The 19,961-nt window shown below is 43.3% G+C and overlaps 1 protein-coding gene across 5 annotated transcripts in view; it reads right to left on the bottom strand.

Annotated features, from left to right (window-relative positions):
• kdm4c (lysine demethylase 4C) overlaps positions 1-19,961 on the bottom strand; it is a 353,632-nt gene that overhangs the window by 156,358 nt on the left and 177,313 nt on the right. For all 5 annotated transcript variants that reach the window (XM_033017965.1, XM_033017969.1, XM_033017967.1 and 2 more), the window contains 2 exons: positions 6,271-6,484; positions 6,107-6,183 (listed from right to left, as the gene is read on the bottom strand). In XM_033017965.1, the coding sequence (XP_032873856.1) occupies positions 6,107-6,183; positions 6,271-6,484 (291 nt within the window). The remainder of the gene's footprint in view (positions 1-6,106; positions 6,184-6,270; positions 6,485-19,961) is intronic.

Raw genomic sequence — 19,961 nt, 5'->3', positions numbered from 1 at the left:
AAATAATTGATAACTCGTAAACATAACAAATGGTGGAACAGACAAAAGGAGCCAAATGGCCTATTCATGTAATTCTTTTTGTGTTCTCAAATTCAATCTTGCCACAATAAAGTTAATCGACACCCACATTCTACAACTGAATATTAAAAAAATGTAAAAAACAGATACAAGAAACAGATGGATATCATCTATATTCATACAATGGCTACAAGGTAAGTCACTCACCTTCTGACCCCTCAGAACCTTTCTACTAACATGTCAGAAATGTAGCTGGATTGATTCCACTTGCTTTGTAGACTGCATCTTAAACTACACTCAAAGTTCAGCAGCATCTAGGACAAAGCAGCTCACTTGATTGACATCCTATCCACCATCCAATAAACTAACTCCCAACATATCAGTGCATCATTCACAAAATTTACCAAGGCTGCTACTGCAACCTAAATGTGTGATCATTTTAATCCAGAGCAACAAGAGTCATAGCTGCACTGATGCTCCAGCACTTACCTTAACTTGCCAATATATCATTGTTTTTTCATCAATAACAAGCACAGCAAACCTAACTAAATGCACCCTGTGATTAACTTCATCATCAACGACGTCGCTCAGCACCTAATCTACATTCCTGGCAATAATTGGGATCTGTTGATAGCACTTGGCTTATCATGTGTAATACAGAGAACCAAAGTGCTCGACAAAAATATGCACAAGAGAGTAAAAGACAAGGTAATTTTGCAATTCTTCGCATCAGTCAATGCAATACAATACAATTAACTTTATTTTTCCGTTCGGAACTTTGGTTTCTGCAGCCATACAACAAAAATAAATAATTATACAAGACACACAACCAACTCAATTCACACAGACATCCATCACAGTGAATCTCCTCCTCACTGTGATGGAAGGCAAAGTTGTCTCTCCCCTGCTCTCCATCCTCTCCCGATGTTAAAGCCCCGCGGCCGTTAAGGCCGCACCGGCGATGTAAGGCCCTGCTCCGGGTCTTAATGTTGGAGCCCCCGGCAGGCGATGGCAAGTCCCTCGGCCGTTAAAGCCGCGCCGGGCGATGTCAGGTCCCGCTACGGGTCGTTTTCAGCCCGCAACTCAGGCGGGAGAAGCTGCCGCCGCGGGAGTGGTCTCCCACCAGGGACCCGCGAGCTCCCGATGTCACTGTCCACAGGCCCGCAGCTGGAGCCTCCGAAGCCCCGAAGACTGGTCGCAGCCGCGCGCCACCACAGCTCCCCACGCTCCGAGGCCGGCCAGCCCCACGATGGTAAGTCAGCAGGCTACGCGACTGGAGCCCCCAGGTCGCTCCGGCTGGAGGCCACTACACGGTGCAAGGCCCCAACGACAACTGAGACCCGACTGGGAAAAGGTTGGTCTCCCATGCAAGGAAGAGATTCAAAAGTTTCCCCCCCTCCAGCCCCCCACATATACACAGTTAAAAACAATAATAAAAACATAAAAAACCACAGCAAAAGAGACAAAAATAAAAATAAGGACAGACGAACTGCAGGGGCCGCCGCCATTACAGTGCCAATACAGGGTCTACTCTTCAAAAGTACTTAATTTCCTGTGAAGTACTTTTGAACATTCTGCGTTCATGAAGGGCACCTGATAAATGTATGTCTTCCTTCCCCCCACTCCCCCCCCCACCATCTTTTCAAAGGATTCCCTGTATTTTAATTCAATTTGCATGCATTAATTAAAAATGAAATGAAAAACGCTTCACAAAATATACAAAGATGAGCATGCTTTTCAATGTCAGGGAGCCACAGCATCTGACTATAAACTGGAATGATCAAGAGTAATGAATCTGGTTATGGTAACAGCAAAACCTAATTAAGATTCACACCTTTGAATTGAAGAAGATAAATGAGCATGTCAGTAGCATAATGCATACAATGAAACCTGTACGAATGGCCAAACCCAGAAAACAAACTTTCAAAAAATATTACTAAGATTCCAGGATATCTTTAATTACAACAGATACAATCTGAGGTTTTAAAGCACGACTGCAGATTTCTAATTGAGAATGCCTTTAATGTACACGGATGGGTAGGTGTAAGTCCAATACTGTTGTTTATTTGTGCATTCATTTTACTTTTATTATTTCATAAAACCCTCAGACTGAGAGTCAGGGGAAAGGGAATATAAACAGTGATGTAGAGAGATATAGAACAAATGAAAGATATGCAAAAAAGTAATGATGATAAAGGAAACAGGCCATTGTTATCTGTTTGCTAGGTGAGAATGAGAAGCTGGTTCGATTTGGGTGGGGAGGGACGAAGCGAGAGGGAATGCAGGGGTTACTTGATGTTAGAGAAATCAATATTGATATCATTGGGTTGTATGCTGCCCAAGCGAAATATGATTCAAGATTCAAGAGAGTTTATTGTCATGTGTCCCAGATAGGACAATGAAATTCTTACTTTGCTTCAGCACAACAGAATATAGTAGGCATGATGCTCTTCCTACAATTTGCATTTAGCTTCACTCTGACAATAGAGGAGACCTAGGATAGAAAGGTCAGTGTGGGAATGGGAAGGGGAATTAAAGTGTTTTGGCAACTGGGATTTACAACCCAGTGGTATGAATATTGATTTCTATAACTTCAAGCAGCAATTTACCTTACTTCGAGCACTTGATGCTCACAATGTAATCTCTATATTGTAAAAATCAAATACGGATTAGGTCAATGCTTTCATTCAGTCCCGTAAAATCCCCCTGAGCTCCCAATCACCTTTCACTTCAATTCTGCTTTCCACCCTGCTCTGACATTTGTCTTCAGGTTCTAACACTGCTATCACAATGTGCAATATAATTATTTTTTTAATGCATTTCACCATCTGCCCAAACATGTAGGGTCTTAATAGTTAATTGAATCACTTCAGATTACTAGCTACTTTTTTCTTCTCTCCACAAATGCAATAATCGAGTTTGGTATTCCGACTGTGCATGCCAAGGTCATAAGTCACAAGTGAAAAACACTCTCGGCAGCCATGCATGGACATAGACCTGCGCCTCATCTGCAGCCAGGATCGATCCTGGGTCTCCGGCGCCGTAATCGCTGCCCAACCGCCACTGGACCATCCCCGTCCCCTCCTTAGTGACCCCCCACCCCGTCCGGAGGCAGCCAGAGACGTCGTTGGGCTGGATTTAGCGCGGCCTCTTTGCGCTGCCTGTAGGCTCCGCTCCCGTCTGACTCCTGACGTCTCTGGCCGCCCCCGGATGCGGGGGGGGGGGGGAGGGAGGGGGGGAGGGAGGGGGGGGAGGGAGGGGGGGTCACTCGGGAGGGGACAGAGATGATCCAGTGGCGGTTCGGCAGCGATTGCGGCGCCGGAGACCAGGGAAACATCCTGGCTGCAGATGAGGCGCAGGTCTAGCACAGCTGCCGAGAGTTTTTAATCGTTTGTGACCTATGACAAATCCCATGATTCCTTGCGTTTTTCGGAATGTCCGAACTCGCTTATTGTACATTTCAGTTTGAATTTGTCTTCCCCCCCCATACCTTCAAACTGCCATGTTTAACTTTTTGTCCACAATGTATCACAGACATTCCCGTTGTTCTCTTCACTCTCCCGCTCACAACAACCAAAAACAAACTGTTCTGTTCTCACTCCCCCTCCCCCCAGATGGAATAAGGATCAAGCTCACCTGGTCCTCACCCCACCTGCCGCCACATCCAACACATCGTTTTCCGACATTTCTGCCACCTTCGACATGTTCCCACCATGATACACATCTTTTCATCTCAACACCTTTCAGCATTCAACACCTCTTCAAACCTCATCAACTGCATTCGTTGCTTGGGAAATTACCTCCTTTATATTGGCGAAACCAAGCATAGACCAGACGACCGTTTCATCAAACATTCGGTCTGCCAAATCCTGTGGGATCTCCCAGTTGCAAACCATTTTAACTCGCCCTCCTATTCCAACTTTTCTGTCCTGGACCTCCTCTAATGCAAGAGAAACCACACACAAGCTAGAGGAACAGCACCTTGTGTTCTGCTTGGGTAGGTTATAATCCAGCGATATGCACATTGAATTCTATAATTTTGCAGCACCCCTGCTCCCTCCTCTCTCTTTCTTGTGCCCCACCCCAGTGTACACACATTTCTCCCACTATCCCACCCTTCTTTTCTTCCCCTTCACCTTTATCCCTCACTTTAACTTTACATTTCATTCCTCTTCTCGCCATAGCCAACACCTTTTGGTCTCCTTTTCACCTCCAGCCTTTGTATACCCATGTTAATCAAACCCCATCTTGTGCATCCACCTATCATTTACCAGGCTTTGCCCCACCCCTACCTCTTATCCAGCATAATACAATCATCTGAAGAAAGGTCCCAATCTGAAAGATCACCTATCCATTCTTTCCATGAATACTGCCTGACCAGTTGAGTGACTCCAACACTTTGTGTTTTATTCAAGATTTCAACATTTGCGGTACCTTCTGTCTCCACTCACCCTTTCAGTTCTGTTGAGGGGACCTCGACCTGAACTATTTTTTTGAACTATGACCTGAGTCCGGGGTTGAGCCGCGGGCCAGCGGCTGCGTCCGTTGGACTGGAGGGCGGCAGCTTCGACCACCCCGGGCCGCGGTGTTTGAACCGGCCCGTTGCGGGGTTCGGTGAGCCGCGGGACTGTTTGTGCCATCGCCCGGTGGGGTATCGCCTCAGCGCAGAGGGAGAAGAGGAGGGAAGAGACTGCAGCCCTAAGATTTTTGCCTCCACCACAGTGAGGAGGTGCTTGGAGGACTCACTGTGGTGGTGTTAATTTGTGTTTATTGTTGTTATTATTGTATGATTGTATGTATGACTGCAGGCACGAAATTTCGTTCAGACCGTAAGGTCTGAATGGCAATAAAGGCATTCAATTCAATTCAATCAATTCAATTCAACTATTTTTCTCCTCACTTACACCAACATTTCTTATTTTGTTTGAGATTTGCAGATTTTTGCTCCAATTTGCCTGTAGTATTTTGCCCCAATTATCCACCTCCCCTTAAATTTATGTGGAATCTGACAGGCTGCTCAGCTATACAGCAGTTCATATCTTCTCGTCTTTGATCGTAGAATCACACTGCACTTGAAAACTAAAGTGAAATCACACCCTGCTCAGTTAATATCTATTAAAAAATCGTAGATAAGTCTGAAAAAAAGAATGTTGTCGAAAATACAGCCAATCGTGGAATAGTTACTTCATCCAGTTTACTTTGCATCAAAAAACTATTTGACCTCATAAACCACAGTAAATAAAGGACATCTGATGCAAAGACATTATCGCTTTAACATGACTCCAATATTGATGCCAATATGTCACATGCTTCTCCTCTCTCTCCGAAACTCTATATAAAACAGTCATTCCTGGATAACACCAGTACTTTCCAGAATTATGAAGAAACATTTCTCATTTAATGCATGAATAGGACTAGCTCTTTAATCAACAGATATATTCACCATCTCGCCAAAAAGAAGAGGCGGAGTTGGTATTTGGAGTTTGCTTCCATTTAAAGAATATGAAAACCTTATCTGGTAGGTGTTAATAACTTTTCCTTGAATCACATTTAACTAACATTTGAATTCAAAGGAAACATAAAAATTAGAAAAAAAAGTAGACATTTAGGAACAGACAGTTACTTTGACCAAAAAGTTCTTGTTGGTACTTTTCCCATCCCAAGGAAGTAACCACCAGCAATTATCCAAGAAACATGGTAAAAACTGTGAAACTATTGACAGTTATGTTCTACAACTGCACATCCCAAAGGATTAAGGTCCATTTGTACCTCTTATTCCGTTTTTCAGGACAATTCTCTCTTTACATTGCTGAAATTCAAATTTTAATTTGCTAATTTATGATTAAAAGTCAAAAGCCCAAACACATTTATTTTTAATGACAGTTTGATAAAAGCAGAGCCTATTAATTGATGTACTGCTGTTGTTAAGATTACTTTAATACAAACGTAAAGAGTCAAAACAAATTTATCTTTAATACAAGTGGAGCTTATCAATAATCTAAATCATTTAGCCTTGTAATGATCCATTAGCATATGCCATCTTCAGTTGAACAGTGAATTAATGAAATGCATAAATATAAGTACTTACAGCAGTCCATGCGCCAATTATACAACGAGAACAAGTCCAACCATCATGAATCTCATGAAGCGGAACACCATAACAACCTACAGGTTAAAGTCAAGAGTCATAACCATTATTCAAAGCACAAAAATGGCCATACAAGAGAGCAGCATCAGTAAAATAACACCTACTTGCATGAACTTGTAGACTGCACTTTGCACAGGATATCAGCAAACTCGTTCCATCCTCATTAATAAATGAATTTGTAGGGTAAAATTCATTACTTTCTTCACTGTACGCAAAACACATTTCTGGAATAAGGGGTTTAGTGTTATGTTGCTTGGATGGTGATACATCAGCTGAATCAGAGTTGATTTGAGATCTTATTTCCATGGGTTGATCAGGCTATACAAGAAACAAATATACCAGACAGTTAATCATGTTGAATTTTCTCACCCAAAAGATGCTGTATATGTTGTGATTATCAAGGAGAAACATGTTTAGTACTGAGCCACATATGTCAGAATCAGGTCTAAAACATTCTTAAGTGAAGAATAATACAGTGCCCTCCATAATGTTTGGGACACAGACCCACCATTTAAGATTTGTAATAGAAAAAAAATCACATGTGATTAAAGTGCACATTGTCAGATCTTATTAAAGGTCATTTTTATACATTTTGGTTTCACCATGGAGAAATTACAGCTGTGTTTATACATAGTCCCCCCATTTCAGAACACCATAATGTTTGGGACACTTGGATTCATAGGTGTTTGTAATTGCTCAGGTGTGTTTAATTGCCTCATTAACGCAGGTATCAGAGAGCTCTCAGCACCTAGTCTTTTCTCCAGTCTTTCCATCATCTTTGGAAACTTTTATTGCTGTTTATCAACATGAGAGCCAAAGCCATTATGAGACTGAGAAACAAGAATAAAACTGTTAGAGACATCAGCCAAACCTTAGGCGTACCAAAATCAACTGTTTGGAACATCATTAAGAAAAAAGAGAGCACAAGCGAGCTTACTAATCGCAAAGCGACTGGCAGGCCAAGGAAGACCTACACAGCTGATGACAGAAGAATTTGCTATATCTTCTTGGTTCTTGGTTTCTTGGTCCTCCAAAATATTCCAAATGGAATTTAAACTGGAGGTGGTGAAGGGAGGGCTTAAGCCAGAAAGGGTTATCGGGAAGAAAGAGCTACTTTAAATTTAGTTGCATCTGGTTGGGTAACTATAGTTGGGTGGAGATTATTCCATGCTTTAATTGTGCGGGGGAAGAACAAATTGCTGTATACATCTTGTAATAAACCCGTATTGTACATCTGTCTTTGTAGCTGGGATCACAAATTGGATCGAATGCCCTCGTCTGCTCCTAATTGGTTTGGGTTTGGTGTAGGTCTTGTAGTCTATGTCGAGCTGACTATTTAACATTTTGTAAAAACAGGTCAAACGGTGAGCTTCACGTCTGTCTTGGAGAGGTTCCACCCCAGAGAATTCAGAAGTTTGGTGACACTCGCTTCTCTCTCATAGGTGTTAGTACCAAATCGAGCTGCCTGTCTTTGGACACGTTCGATGGAAGAAATGTTTTTATTTGTGTATGGGTCCCATGCTGCAACTGCGCAGTCCAAATGAGGTCTAACGAGGGTGAAGTATAGCTTCTCCTTGACAGAAGTTGAACAATGTATAACAATGTACAATGTATAATAAAGAGAAATCCCCAAACACCTGTCCGACAGATCAGAAACACTCTTCAGTAGTCAGGTGTGAATTTGTCAATGACCACTGTCCGCAGAAGACTTTATGAACAGAAATACAGAGGCTACACTGCAAGATGCAAACCACTTGTTAGCTGCAAAAATAGGATGGCCAGGTTACAGTTTGCCAAAAAGTACTTAAAAGAGCAACCACAGTTCTGGAAAAAAGGTCTTGTGGACAGATGAGACGAAGATTAACTTATATCAGAGTGATAGCAAGAGCAAAGTATGTAGTAGAGAAGGAACTGCCCAAGATCCGAAGCATACCACCCCATCTGTAATGGCCTGGGCATGTATGGCTGCAGAAGGTACTGGCTCACTTATCCTCATTGATGATACAACTGCTGATGGTAATAGTACAATGAATTCTGAAGTGTATAGACACATCCTATCTGCTCAAGTTCAAACAAATGCCTCAAAACTCATTGGCCGGCGGTTCATTCTACAGCAAAACAATGATCCCAAACATCTGCGAAAGCAACAAAGGAGTTGATCAAAGCTAAGAAATGGTCAATTCTTGAGTGGCCAAGTCAATCACCCGATCTGAACCCAATTGAGCATGCCTTTTATATGCTGAAGAGAAAACTGAAGGAGATTAGCCCCCAAAACAAGATTGCTAAAGATGGCTGCAATACATGCCTGGCAGAGCAGAGAAGACACCCAGCAACTGGTGATGTACATGAATTGCAGACTTCAAGCAGTCATTGCATGCAAAGGATATGCAACAAAATACTAAACATGACTACTGTAGCGGCACCAAACGTGGTGAATAAACAGTTGCTTTATTCAATTAGATAATAGGTTCGAAATACAGTTTGGTCCTCTAACATAATAGTGTCATTGCTGCTGCAGCTGAATGAGGGTGTTGTCTCGAGCTCAGCTACATTTACATGACATTGCTCACAAGAAGCGCAAGACAGACACCATTGTGCAGATGCCGAGAAGTGTGTTCAGCTCTGGCTGAACAACTTCTAATCTTGTGTGTGGACTCGATAAGAAGAAGATGACATTGCTGTGTCCCAAACATTATGGTGCCCTGAAATGGGGGGGACTATGTATAAACACTGCTGTAATTTCTACATGGTGAAACCAAAATGTATAAAAATAGCCTTTATTAAAATCTGACAATGTGCACTTTAACCACATGTGATTTTTTTCTATTACAAATCTCAAATTGTGGAGTACAGAGGCAAGTAAATAAATGATGGGTCTTTGTCCCAAACATTTTGGAGGGCACTGTACATAAAGATGCTGAGTAAAGTTCTTTCCATAGAGGGAACAAAAGAATTTGCACAAAAGAGCCACAACCTCCATAAGCCATTTGCCCGGTATCAGTCCAACATTTCATTTCCATGCATTGAGGCAAGGTGAATGCACAGACTCTTTTTCCCAGGGTAGGAGAATCAAGACTTGGAGGGCATTGGTTTGAGATGAGAGGAGATATATTTAATAGGAAGCTGAGGGGCAACTTTTTCACACAGAAAGCTCCATGGGTATACGAAGCTTTCTGCCAGAAGTAGTAGTCAAGGCAGCTACAATAACAACATTTAAAATACATTTGGACAGGTACATGGATAGGAATGGTTTGGAGGGCCAAACGTGGGCAAATGGGAGCAGCTCAGATGGGGCACCTTGAATGACATGAACGAGCTGGGTTGAAGGGACTGTTTCCATGCTGGATGATTCTATGAAATGCAAAAATAAGGTAGTAGTGATAATGGGAGACATCAATTATCCTGTTATGGTCTGGTTGAGTAACAGTTTAAAAAGCAAACAGGGAGCGAAATGGTAGAAATGAAAGCAAACATTTGCATGGAGCACTTTATTAACCCAATAGCAAAGGAAATAATGCCAATTCTCATTAAGTAGAGTAAACAGGGCCAAGGGTAGACAAGGAGAGCATGAAGTGGTAGAACATAAATCACATCATCAGCTTTAGTATAGTTAGGCAAAAAAGGTAATACAATCTAATGTAAAACTGCTTAACTGGTGAAGGGCTGCATTCTAAGACAAAGTACTTGAGTAACTTATCAGACCAGGCAGCATATTTGGAGAACTTGGACAGGTGACATTTCAGGTCGGGACCCATCTTCAGACTAACTGTGGTAGGGGCGGAATGAAACTGGGAGGAGAGGTAACATACAAAACCTGGCAAGTTAGAGGTGGATACAGGTGAGAGGGAGGGGGTGATAGTCAAATGATTGGACAAAGGCCAGAGATAAAAAGACAAAAGGTGTGAGGTAAAGAATGATGAGTTGCAAATTGTGAAGCAGGAGGAAGAAATGTAGGCGAAAGGAGCTAGTGCAGATGGGGCACGGGTTTTGGTTAGTTACAGAAAATTGGAGAATTCAATATTCAGACAGTAGGGTTGTATGCTACCCAAGAGGAATATGAGGTGCCGTTCCTCCAGTTTGTGTGTGTTCTCGCACTGGCAATGGAGGAGCGCCATAGAAACATAGAAAATAGGTGCAGGAGTAGGCCATTCGGCCCTTCGAGCCTGCACCGCCATTCAATATGATCATGGCTGATCATCCAACTCAGTATCCTGTACCTGCCTTCTCTCCATACCCCCTGGTCCCTTTAGACACAAGGGCCACATCTAACTCCCTCTTAAATATAGCCAATGAACTGGCCTCAACTACCTTCTGCGGCAGAGAATTCCAGAGATTCACCACTCTCTGTGTGAAAAAAGCTTTCCTCATCTCGGTCCTAAAAGATTTCCCCCTTATCCTTAAACTGTGACCCCTTGTTCTGGACTTCCCGAACATCGGGAACAATCTTCCTGCATCTAGCCTGTCCAACCCCTTAAGAATTTTGTAAGTTTCTATAAGATCCCCCCTCAATCTTCTAAATTCTAGCGAGTACAAACTGAGTCTATCCAGTCTTTCTTCATACGAAAGTCCTGACATACCAGGAATCAGTCTGGTGAACCTTCTCTGTACTCCCTCTATGGCAAGAATGTCTTTCCTCAGATTAGGAGACCAAAACTGTATGCAATACTCCAGGTGTGGTCTCACCAAGACCCTGTACAACTGCAGTAGAACCTCCCTGCTCCTATACTCAAATCCTTTTGCTATGAATGCTAACATACCATTCGCTTTCTTCACTGCCTGCTGCACATGCATGCCTACTTTTAATGACTGGTGTACCATGACACCCAGGTCTCGTTGCATCTCCCCATTTCCTAATCAGCCACCATTCAGATAATAATCTACTTTCCTGTTTTTGCCACCAAAGTGGATAATTTCACATTTATCCACATTATACTGCATCTGCCATGCATTTGCCCACTCACCCAGCCTATCCAAGTCACCTTGCAGCCTCCTAGCATCCTCCTCACAGCTAACACTGCCCCCCAGCTTCGTTTCATCCGCAAACTTGGAGATGTTGCATTCAATTCCCTCGTCCAAATCATTAATATATATCGTAAATAGCTGGGGTCCCAGAACTGAGCCTTGCGGTACCCCACTAGTCACTGCCTGCCATTGTGAAAAGGACCCGTTTACTCCTACTCTTTGCTTCCTGTCTGCCAGCCAGTTCTCTATCCACATCAATACTGAACCCCCAATACCGTGTGCTTTAAGTTTGTATACTAATCTCTTATGTGGGACCTTGTCGAAAGCCTTCTGAAAGTCCAGATATAACACATCCACTGGTTCTCCCTTATCCACTCTACTAGTTACATCCTCGAAAAATTCTATAAGATTCGTCAGACATGATTTACCCTTCATAAATCCATGCTGACTTTGTCCAATGATTTCACCACTTTCCAAATGTGCTGCTATCCCATCTTTAATAACTGATTCTAGCAGTTTCCCCACTACCGACGTTAGACTAACTTGTCTGTAATTCCCCGTTTTCTCTCTCCCTCCCTTTTTAAAAAGTGGTGTTACATTAGCTACCCTCCAAACCTCAGGAACTACTCCAGAATCTAAGGAGTTTTGAAAAATTATCACTAATGCATCCACTATTTCTGGGGCTACTTCCTTAAGTACTCTGGGATGCAGCCTATCTGGTCCTGGGGATTTATCGGCCTTTAATCCATTCAATTTACCTAACACCACTTCCCGGCTAACCTGGATTTCACTCAGTTCCTCCATCTCATTTGACCCCCGGTCCCCTGCTATTTCCGGCAGATTATTTATGTCTTCCTTAGTGAAGACAGAACCAAAGTAGTTATTCAATTGGTCTGCCATGTCCTTGGTAGAAAGGTCTATATGGGAAGAGGAGTAAAAATGATAAGCAACCAGGAGATCCAGTAGACCATGTAGACCCAGCACATCTTCAGCAAAAAGGTCCTCGAGTCTTTGCTTGGTCACACCAATGGAAAGGAGGCCACATCAGGAACATAGGATGCAGTAAATGAGACTAGAGGCGCACGTGAACCACTGTCTCACCTGGAAGGACTGGTGTGAGAGACTTGGTGTTACATCTCCTGTGGTTGCGCAGGAAAGTACCTGAGGAGGGGGTGCTTTTGGTGGGAACGTATGAGTGAACCAAGGATTTGCAGAAGCTGTCTTTATTTGAGTAATGGGGAATAAGTTTTTTTGTATTTCATTTGGTACAAATTCTGTCAAATGTGATATCAGTAACTGTACTTCTTTTTCATTAATAAAGAGCCGGCTTGTTCATTACGTCTTACTTTGTAAGTGAAGGCGTGAATAACTGACAAAAGAAATTACAAGAAAACATTCAACAGTTAACGTTCCTTATCTGGAACAGCAAATGTCCTCCAGCATTGACACTAAATGTTTTGCTTTGAACTTTGGTGATCTTGTCTTCACTTACTAGTTCCAGGTATTACTTCTGTTGTAATTGTGATTAGTCTTTATCTCAGATGTTGACATTTCATTATTTCTGATTTAATTTTGAGCTATCGGGACAGCTTGAATGCTTTAGACACTTGCATGTCTTTATGGTGGACTGATGTAATCAGTTATTTTGCCTAACTTGATTTATTCAGTACTCATCACTCATTTGACTGTTTACCGGGTTTTGGACAGAAAAGCTGTTCTGAAATAATTTCTCTCATATTTTAAACCCTATATTCCCGTCCAACTGTCCTACAATCTCCTGAAATCTTTGCGCTCCAATTCTGGCCCTATCTCATCCATCGTGTTTCTTCTATCCTTGATGGGAGTACGTCGAGCTGCCTTGCTTTTGTTTCTTCCCTAAAACTCTTTGTCCCACTCTCTTCCTGTGAGGTGCTTGTTAATATTTTCATTTTGACAAAGATCAGGGGTCAAAAATCAAGACATTAACCAAGTTAATTTCTGGGATGAGAGGATTGCTTACCCTTTCAAGAGAAGGAAGACAGGTTGGGTCTGAGTTTAGAAGAACCGAGGCGTAACCTTGTGCAAACATCCCAAGGTAATCTGACAGAAAATGTTGGGGTATTTTCACGGGTGGGACAGTCACAAACAAGGGGACATACAAAAAAGGGACAAGGTAATTGAAAATCCAGATACATTAACATTTCTACTCTTAGAGAAAGCTGAATCTCTGCAATTCTGTCTGATGGTGGTGGAGGCTAGATCATTAGATATATTTTGGTGACAATGGATATATTTAACATGGGGATAGATATATATTTGTAATATTGAGGAATTGAGAGTTATGAGGAACTGACAAGGAAAATGAGTTGAAACATAGATGGCCTCAACTCACTTTAACCATGTGTGATTTTTTCTATTACAAATCTCAAATTGTGGAGTACAGAGACAAATAAGTAAACAATGGGTCTTTGTCCCAAACATTAAGGAGGGCACTGTTGGTGTCAGTAATATTGCATTTTAGGTAACTAACCAAACTCCCTCCTCCCTTCCCTGTGCCCCAAACTGGAGGAATAGCACTTCATTATTCCATTTGGGTAGCTTACAACTCAGCAATTTGAACATGGGCCAATTTTAAGTAACTACACAACAAACCACCACTCCCCCTCCCCCCACATCCCTCTTCCCTCATCTGTATTCATCTAGCACTTGCCAGCCTGCCACTTGTCCTGTCCTTTCTTTTGGCCTTCTTTCTCCACCCACCCTTAACAGAATCAGTCTGATGAGGGTCCCGACCTGAAACATCACCTATTCATGTTCTCGATAGATACTGCCTGACCAGCTGAGTTAACTGCAGCATTTTGCATCTTTTTTTGTTAACCAGCATCTGCAGTTTCTGGACCAACTGGCGGGAGTTTTTACGGACATTTTCAACCTCTCACTTCTGAGGTCTGAGGTCCCCACCTGCTTTAAAAGGGCATCAATTATACCGGTGCCCAAGAAGAGTAAGGTGACATGCCTCAATGACTATCGACCAGTGGCACTAACGCCGGTGGTGATGAAGTGCTTTGAGAGGTTGATCATGGAGCAAATCAACTCCTACATCGACAAAAACCTGGACCCACTGCAGTTCGCGTACCGCCACAACAGATCAACGGTGGATGCGATCTCGCTGGCCCTCCACTCCGCACTGGACCACTTGGACAACAAAAACTCATATGTCAGGCTGTTATTCATTGATTACAGCTCGGCATTTAACACAATCATCCCCTCCAAACTGGTTACCAAACTCGCAGAACTGGGTCTCTGCGCATCCCTCTGCAACTGGATCCTTGACTTCCTCGCCCACAGACCACAGTCTGTTCGTATTGGTGGAAATGTGTCAGCCTCAATAACAATCAGCACGGGAGCACCTCAAGGCTGCGTGCTCAGCCCCCTGCTGTACTCACTCTATACCCATGACTGCGTAGCGAACCACAGTGCGAACGCCATCATCAAGTTCGCTGACTACACCACTATTGTGGGGCGTATCACTGATGGGGATGAGTCAGAGTACAGAAGAGAGATCGAGCAACTGTCCATATGGTGCCAGCGCAATAACCTGGCCCTCAACACCAGCAAAACCAAGGAACTCATTGTGGACTTTGGAAGGAGTAGGAGGGGGACCCACAGCCCCATTTATATCAACGGGTCGATGGTTGAAAGGGTCAAGAACTTCAAATTCCTGGGCGTGCACATCTCTGAATATCTTTCCTGGTCCGAGAACACTAACGCAATTATCAAAAAAGCTCATCAGCGCCTCTACTTCCTGAGAAGATTACGGAGAGTCGGATTGTCAAGGAAGACTCTCTCTAACTTCTACAGGTGCACAGTCGAGAGCATGCTGACCGGTTGCATCGTGGCTTGGTTCGGCAATTTGAGCGCCCTGGAGAGGAAAAGACTACAAAAAGTAGTAAACACTGCCCAGTCCATCATCGGCTCTGACCTTCCTTCCATCGAGGGGATTTATCGCAGTCGCTGCCTCAAAAAGGCTGGCAGTATCATCAAAGACCCACACCATCCTGGCCACAGACTCATCTCCCTGCTACCTTCAGGTAGAAGGTACAGGAACCTGAAGACTGCAACAACCAGGTTCAGGAATAGCTACTTCCCCACAGCCATCAGGCTATTAAACCTGGCTCGGACAAAACTCTGATTATTAGCAACCACTTTCTGTTATTTGCACTACCAGTTTATTTATTCATGTGTGTATATATTTATATCATGGTATATGGACACATTTATCTGTTTTGTAGTAAATGCCTACTATTTTCTGTGTGCTTAAGCAAAGCAAGAATTTCATTGTCCTATACAGGGACACATGACAATAAACTCACTTGAACTTGAACTTGAACAGTTCCTTATTTCTACAAGGGCGGCATTCTGTTAGCTAAAAGGCAATCCGACTCATTAAATTATACTAAAATACCAATAGGCAAAATATTAATGGAAAAGGGACTTCAAAGGTGAGAGAGTGGATACAGAATCAACAAATTGTTTTCAGAGGGAAAGAAGAGCATCCACAATTAATATTCATTGAATAATGCAAAATGCAGAGTTAGAATATCAACAAAAGGACACATATACAACTTCAGTTCACAATACAGTTGCAAACCAAGCTGATGATGACAAAGTACAGAGGCAATCGACAAAAAGAAATCAAAAGACAAAGAGTTATGTGAATTGATTCGTAGCTGTTGTAAAAGGAACCTAAAAGTCATTTATAAGCACATTAATTCTAAATGGGCTGTCAAATAAAGAACAGGATCAATGAAAAACTTAAAGTGAAATATTCTTGTGGGAGTGGAGGGCATGGTTAAGGTGAGGTACTCACATGGTTGACTGAGCATTTGGAAACTGCTTCACTAGACAAGAGAATGCTGCTACTGTGTCAGCAAAGTTGAAGGCAGTGGTGAGAATGGATAGGATTTTTAAAAATGTAAATACTTAAAATGTTGGCAGGATTTGCTTAAAATAATAAAATCAGCCCGCCTAGGTGGGGTGCATCGGGTTAGGGGGAAGCACAAGTGAAAATTGCCAATTCACTACCCAAATCTTCTAATACTCCACTGAAAAGACAACTGTAATTGTAATGCCTGATTAAAATAGAGGGATTAACTCAGCAAAAACAGTTAGTCATCCTGACACTAGTGATGGGTAAATTGTGAAGCAATAATCCACAAATAAATTAACACAATTGGAGTATAATATTTGGTGACTGCAGATTCAGGAATTTTAAACAAAACAATAAGTGTTGGAGTTACTCAATGGGTCAAGCAATTCCTGGAGAGGGAATGGATAGATGAAATTTTGAGTCAGGACCCTTCTTCATACTGATAGGATTGTAGATCAGTCTTAAGGAAGGATCCAGCCGAAAACATTGCATATCATTCCCTCCCTAGAAGCTGTCTGATTCACTGTCCTACAGCACTTAGTGTTCTGCTCTGGGTTATGGCTTCATTTTGCTTTTAAAATGTCTGACTCTCTTGCCCATGTGTTTTTCTTTCACTCTATTTCCTTCACTAATTTGACTCTAATTTATATTTCCTTCATAATTCACTTCCGCTTATTCCACCTTTTCTTAAAACTCTTGAGATGGACTACTGGCTCGATATTCATCAAGTGCCGGAGGCAACATTATAATCTCTGTGCCTTTATCATTGTAGTTTGTGGTGTAAATAACGTGCAATATCAAGGTTAAAAATCCTGGACTCCATAAAGTATCTGCAGCTCAGAGAATCAGATAAAAGTTCAGGCCAACAAGCAGCTATTTAGATAAGCAAAGGCTTGGAATTTTAAAGATCAGCAAGGTTTCATACCATCCTGGACTTTTTCTCCATTAGCTTGCCCTTTAAGTTGATCTCCCTTTTAAAATATTTACGCATCATCTTCCACAACTTTTTATGGATTAATGGCCGATAAATCCCCAGGGCCAGATAGGCTGCATCCCAGAGTACTTAAGGAAGTAGCCCCAGAAATAGTGGATGCATTAGTGATAATTTTTCAAAACTCTTTAGATTCTGGAGTAGTTCCTGAGGATTGGAGGGTAGCTAATGTAACCCCACTTTTTAAAAAGGGAGGGAGAGAGAAAACGGGGAATTACAGACCAGTTAGTCTAACTGCAAGAGTCAGTTATTAAAGATGGGATAGCAGCACATTTGGAAAGTGGTGAAATCATTGGACAAAGTCAGCATGGATTTATGAAAGGTAAATCATGTCTGACGAATCTTATAGAATTTTTCGAGGATGTAACTAGTAGAGTGGATAAGGGAGAACCAGTGGATGTGTTATATCTGGACTTTCAGAAGGCTTTCGACAAGTTCAAGTTCAAGTTAGTTTATTGTCATGTGTCCCTGTATAGGACAATGAAATTCTTGCTTTGCTTAAGCACACAGAAAATAGTAGGCATTTACTACAAAACAGATAAATGTGTCCATATACCATGATATAAATATATACACACATGAATAAATAAACTGATAGTGCAAATAACAGAAAGTGGTTGGTAATAATCAGAGTTTTGTCCGAGCCAGGTTTAATAGCCTGATGGCTGAGGGGAAGTAACTATTCCTGAACCTGGTTGTTGCAGTCTTCAGGCTCCTGTACCTTCTACCTGAAGGTAGCAGGGAGATGAGTGTGTGGCCAGGATGGTGTGGGTCTTTCATGATACTGCCAGCCTTTTTGAGGCAGCGACTGCGATAGATCCCCTCGATGGAAGGAAGGTCAGAGCCGATGATGGACTGGGCAGTGTTTACTACTTTTTGTAGTCTTTTCCTTTCCAGGGCGCTCAAATTGCCGAACCAAGCCACGATGCAACCGGTCAGCATGCTCTCGACTGTGCACCTGTAGAAGTTAGAGAGAGTCTTCCTTGACAATCCGACTCTCCGTAATCTTCTCAGGAAGTAGAGGCGCTGATGTGCTTTTTTGATGATTGCATTAGTGTTCTCGGACCAGGAAAGATCTTCAGAGATGTGCACGCCCAGGAATTTGAAGCTCTTGACCCTTTCAACCATCGACCCGTTGATATAAATGGGGCTGTGGGTCCCCCTCCTACTCCTTCCAAAGTCCACAATCAGTTCCTTGGTTTTGCTGGTGTTGAGGGCCAGGTTATTGCGCTGGCACCATATGGACAGTTGCTCGATCTCTCTTCTGTACTCTGACTCATCCCCATCAGTGATACGCCCCACAATAGTGGTGTCGTCAGCGAACTTGATGATGGAGTTCGCACTGTGGTTCGCTACGCAGTCATGGGTATAGAGTGAGTACAGCAGGGGGCTGAGCACGCAGCCTTGAGGTGCTCCCGTGCTGATTGTTATTGAGGCTGACACATTTCCACCAATACGAACAGACTGTGGTCTGTGGACGAGGAAGTCGAGGATCCAGTTGCAGAGGGATGCGCAGAGACCCAGTTCTGCGAGTTTGGTAACCAGTTTGGAGGGGATGATTGTGTTAAATGCCGAGCTGTAATCAATGAATAACAGCCTGACATATGAGTTTTTGTTGTCCAAGTGGTCCAGTGCGGAGTGGAGGGCCAGCGAGATCGCATCCACCGTTGATCTGTTGTGGCGGTACGCGAACTGCAGTGGGTCCAGGTTTTTGTCGATGTAGGAGTTGATTTGCTCCATGATCAACCTCTCAAAGCACTTCATCACCACCGGCGTTAGTGCCACTGGTCGATAGTCATTGAGGCATGTCACCTTACTCTTCTTGGGCACCGGTATAATTGATGCCCTTTTAAAGCAGGTGGGGACCTCAGACCTCAGAAGTGAGAGATTGAAAATGTCCGTAAAAACTCCCGCCAGTTGGTCCGCACAGGTTTTTAGAACACGGCCGGGTATACCATCAGGACCAGGTGCTTTTCGGGGGTTCACCCCTCTGAAGGATTTCCTGACATCGGCCTCTGTGACTGAGACTGAAATGCCATCGCAGCGAATGGGGGATCGGGAAGGCACATCAGTATTCTCCCTGTCAAAGCGTGCGTAAAATGCATTGAGCTCGTCAGGGAGTGATGTTACACCGGCATTCGAGCTGCCTCCTGGTTTTGCCTTGTAGGAGGTGATTGCATTCAGACCCTGCCACAGCTGCCGAACATCTGTCTCGTCCTCCAGTTTGGAGCAGAAGTCCCTTTTGGCCTTTCTGATGGCCTTACCAAGGTCGTATCTGGTCTTCATGTAGGCCACTGTATCATCGGAGGTGAATGCCCTGTGTCTGGACTTCAGGAGAGTGCGGATCTCAAAGTTCATCCAAGGTTTCTGATTGGGAAACACTCGGAAGGTTTTTGTAGGGATGCAGTCCTCCACACATTTCTTTATGAAGTCTGTAACGACTGTGGCGTATTCGTTCAAGTCCGTTGCCGAGTCCTTGAACATTGCCCAGTCTACAGACTCCAAACAGTCCTGGAGTTGTTCTTCTGCCCCCCCCGACCAGCTCTGTGCTGTCCTCACTTCTGGGGGTGCGCTCTTTAATTGCTGCTTGTAGGCAGGAAGAAGCAGCACCGCGGTATGGTCGGATTTACCGAAGTGAGGGCGAAGGATAGAACGATAGGCATTCTTGATGGTGGTGTAGCAGTGGTCGAGGGTGTTTGGTCCTCTGGTGCAGCAGGAGACATGTTGGTGGAAGTTGGGGAGTGATTTCTTGAGGTTCGCCTTATTGAAGTCCCCAGCAATGGTGGTAAATGCCTCGGGGTAAGACGTCTGGTGTTTGTTGACCACGGCCTGCAGCTCCTCCAGTGCCAGACGGACGTCTGCCTGGGGTGGGATGTAGACCGCGGTCAGGATAACGGAGGTGAATTCTCTCGGGAGGTAGAAGGGACGGCACT

The sequence above is a fragment of the Amblyraja radiata genome, chromosome 3, assembly GCF_010909765.2.
Source record: "Amblyraja radiata isolate CabotCenter1 chromosome 3, sAmbRad1.1.pri, whole genome shotgun sequence".
In the NCBI taxonomy this organism is placed as follows: Eukaryota; Metazoa; Chordata; class Chondrichthyes; order Rajiformes; family Rajidae; genus Amblyraja; species Amblyraja radiata.
Note: the sequence above shows the minus strand (reverse complement) of the source record. Positions and strands in the feature narration are given on the sequence as shown.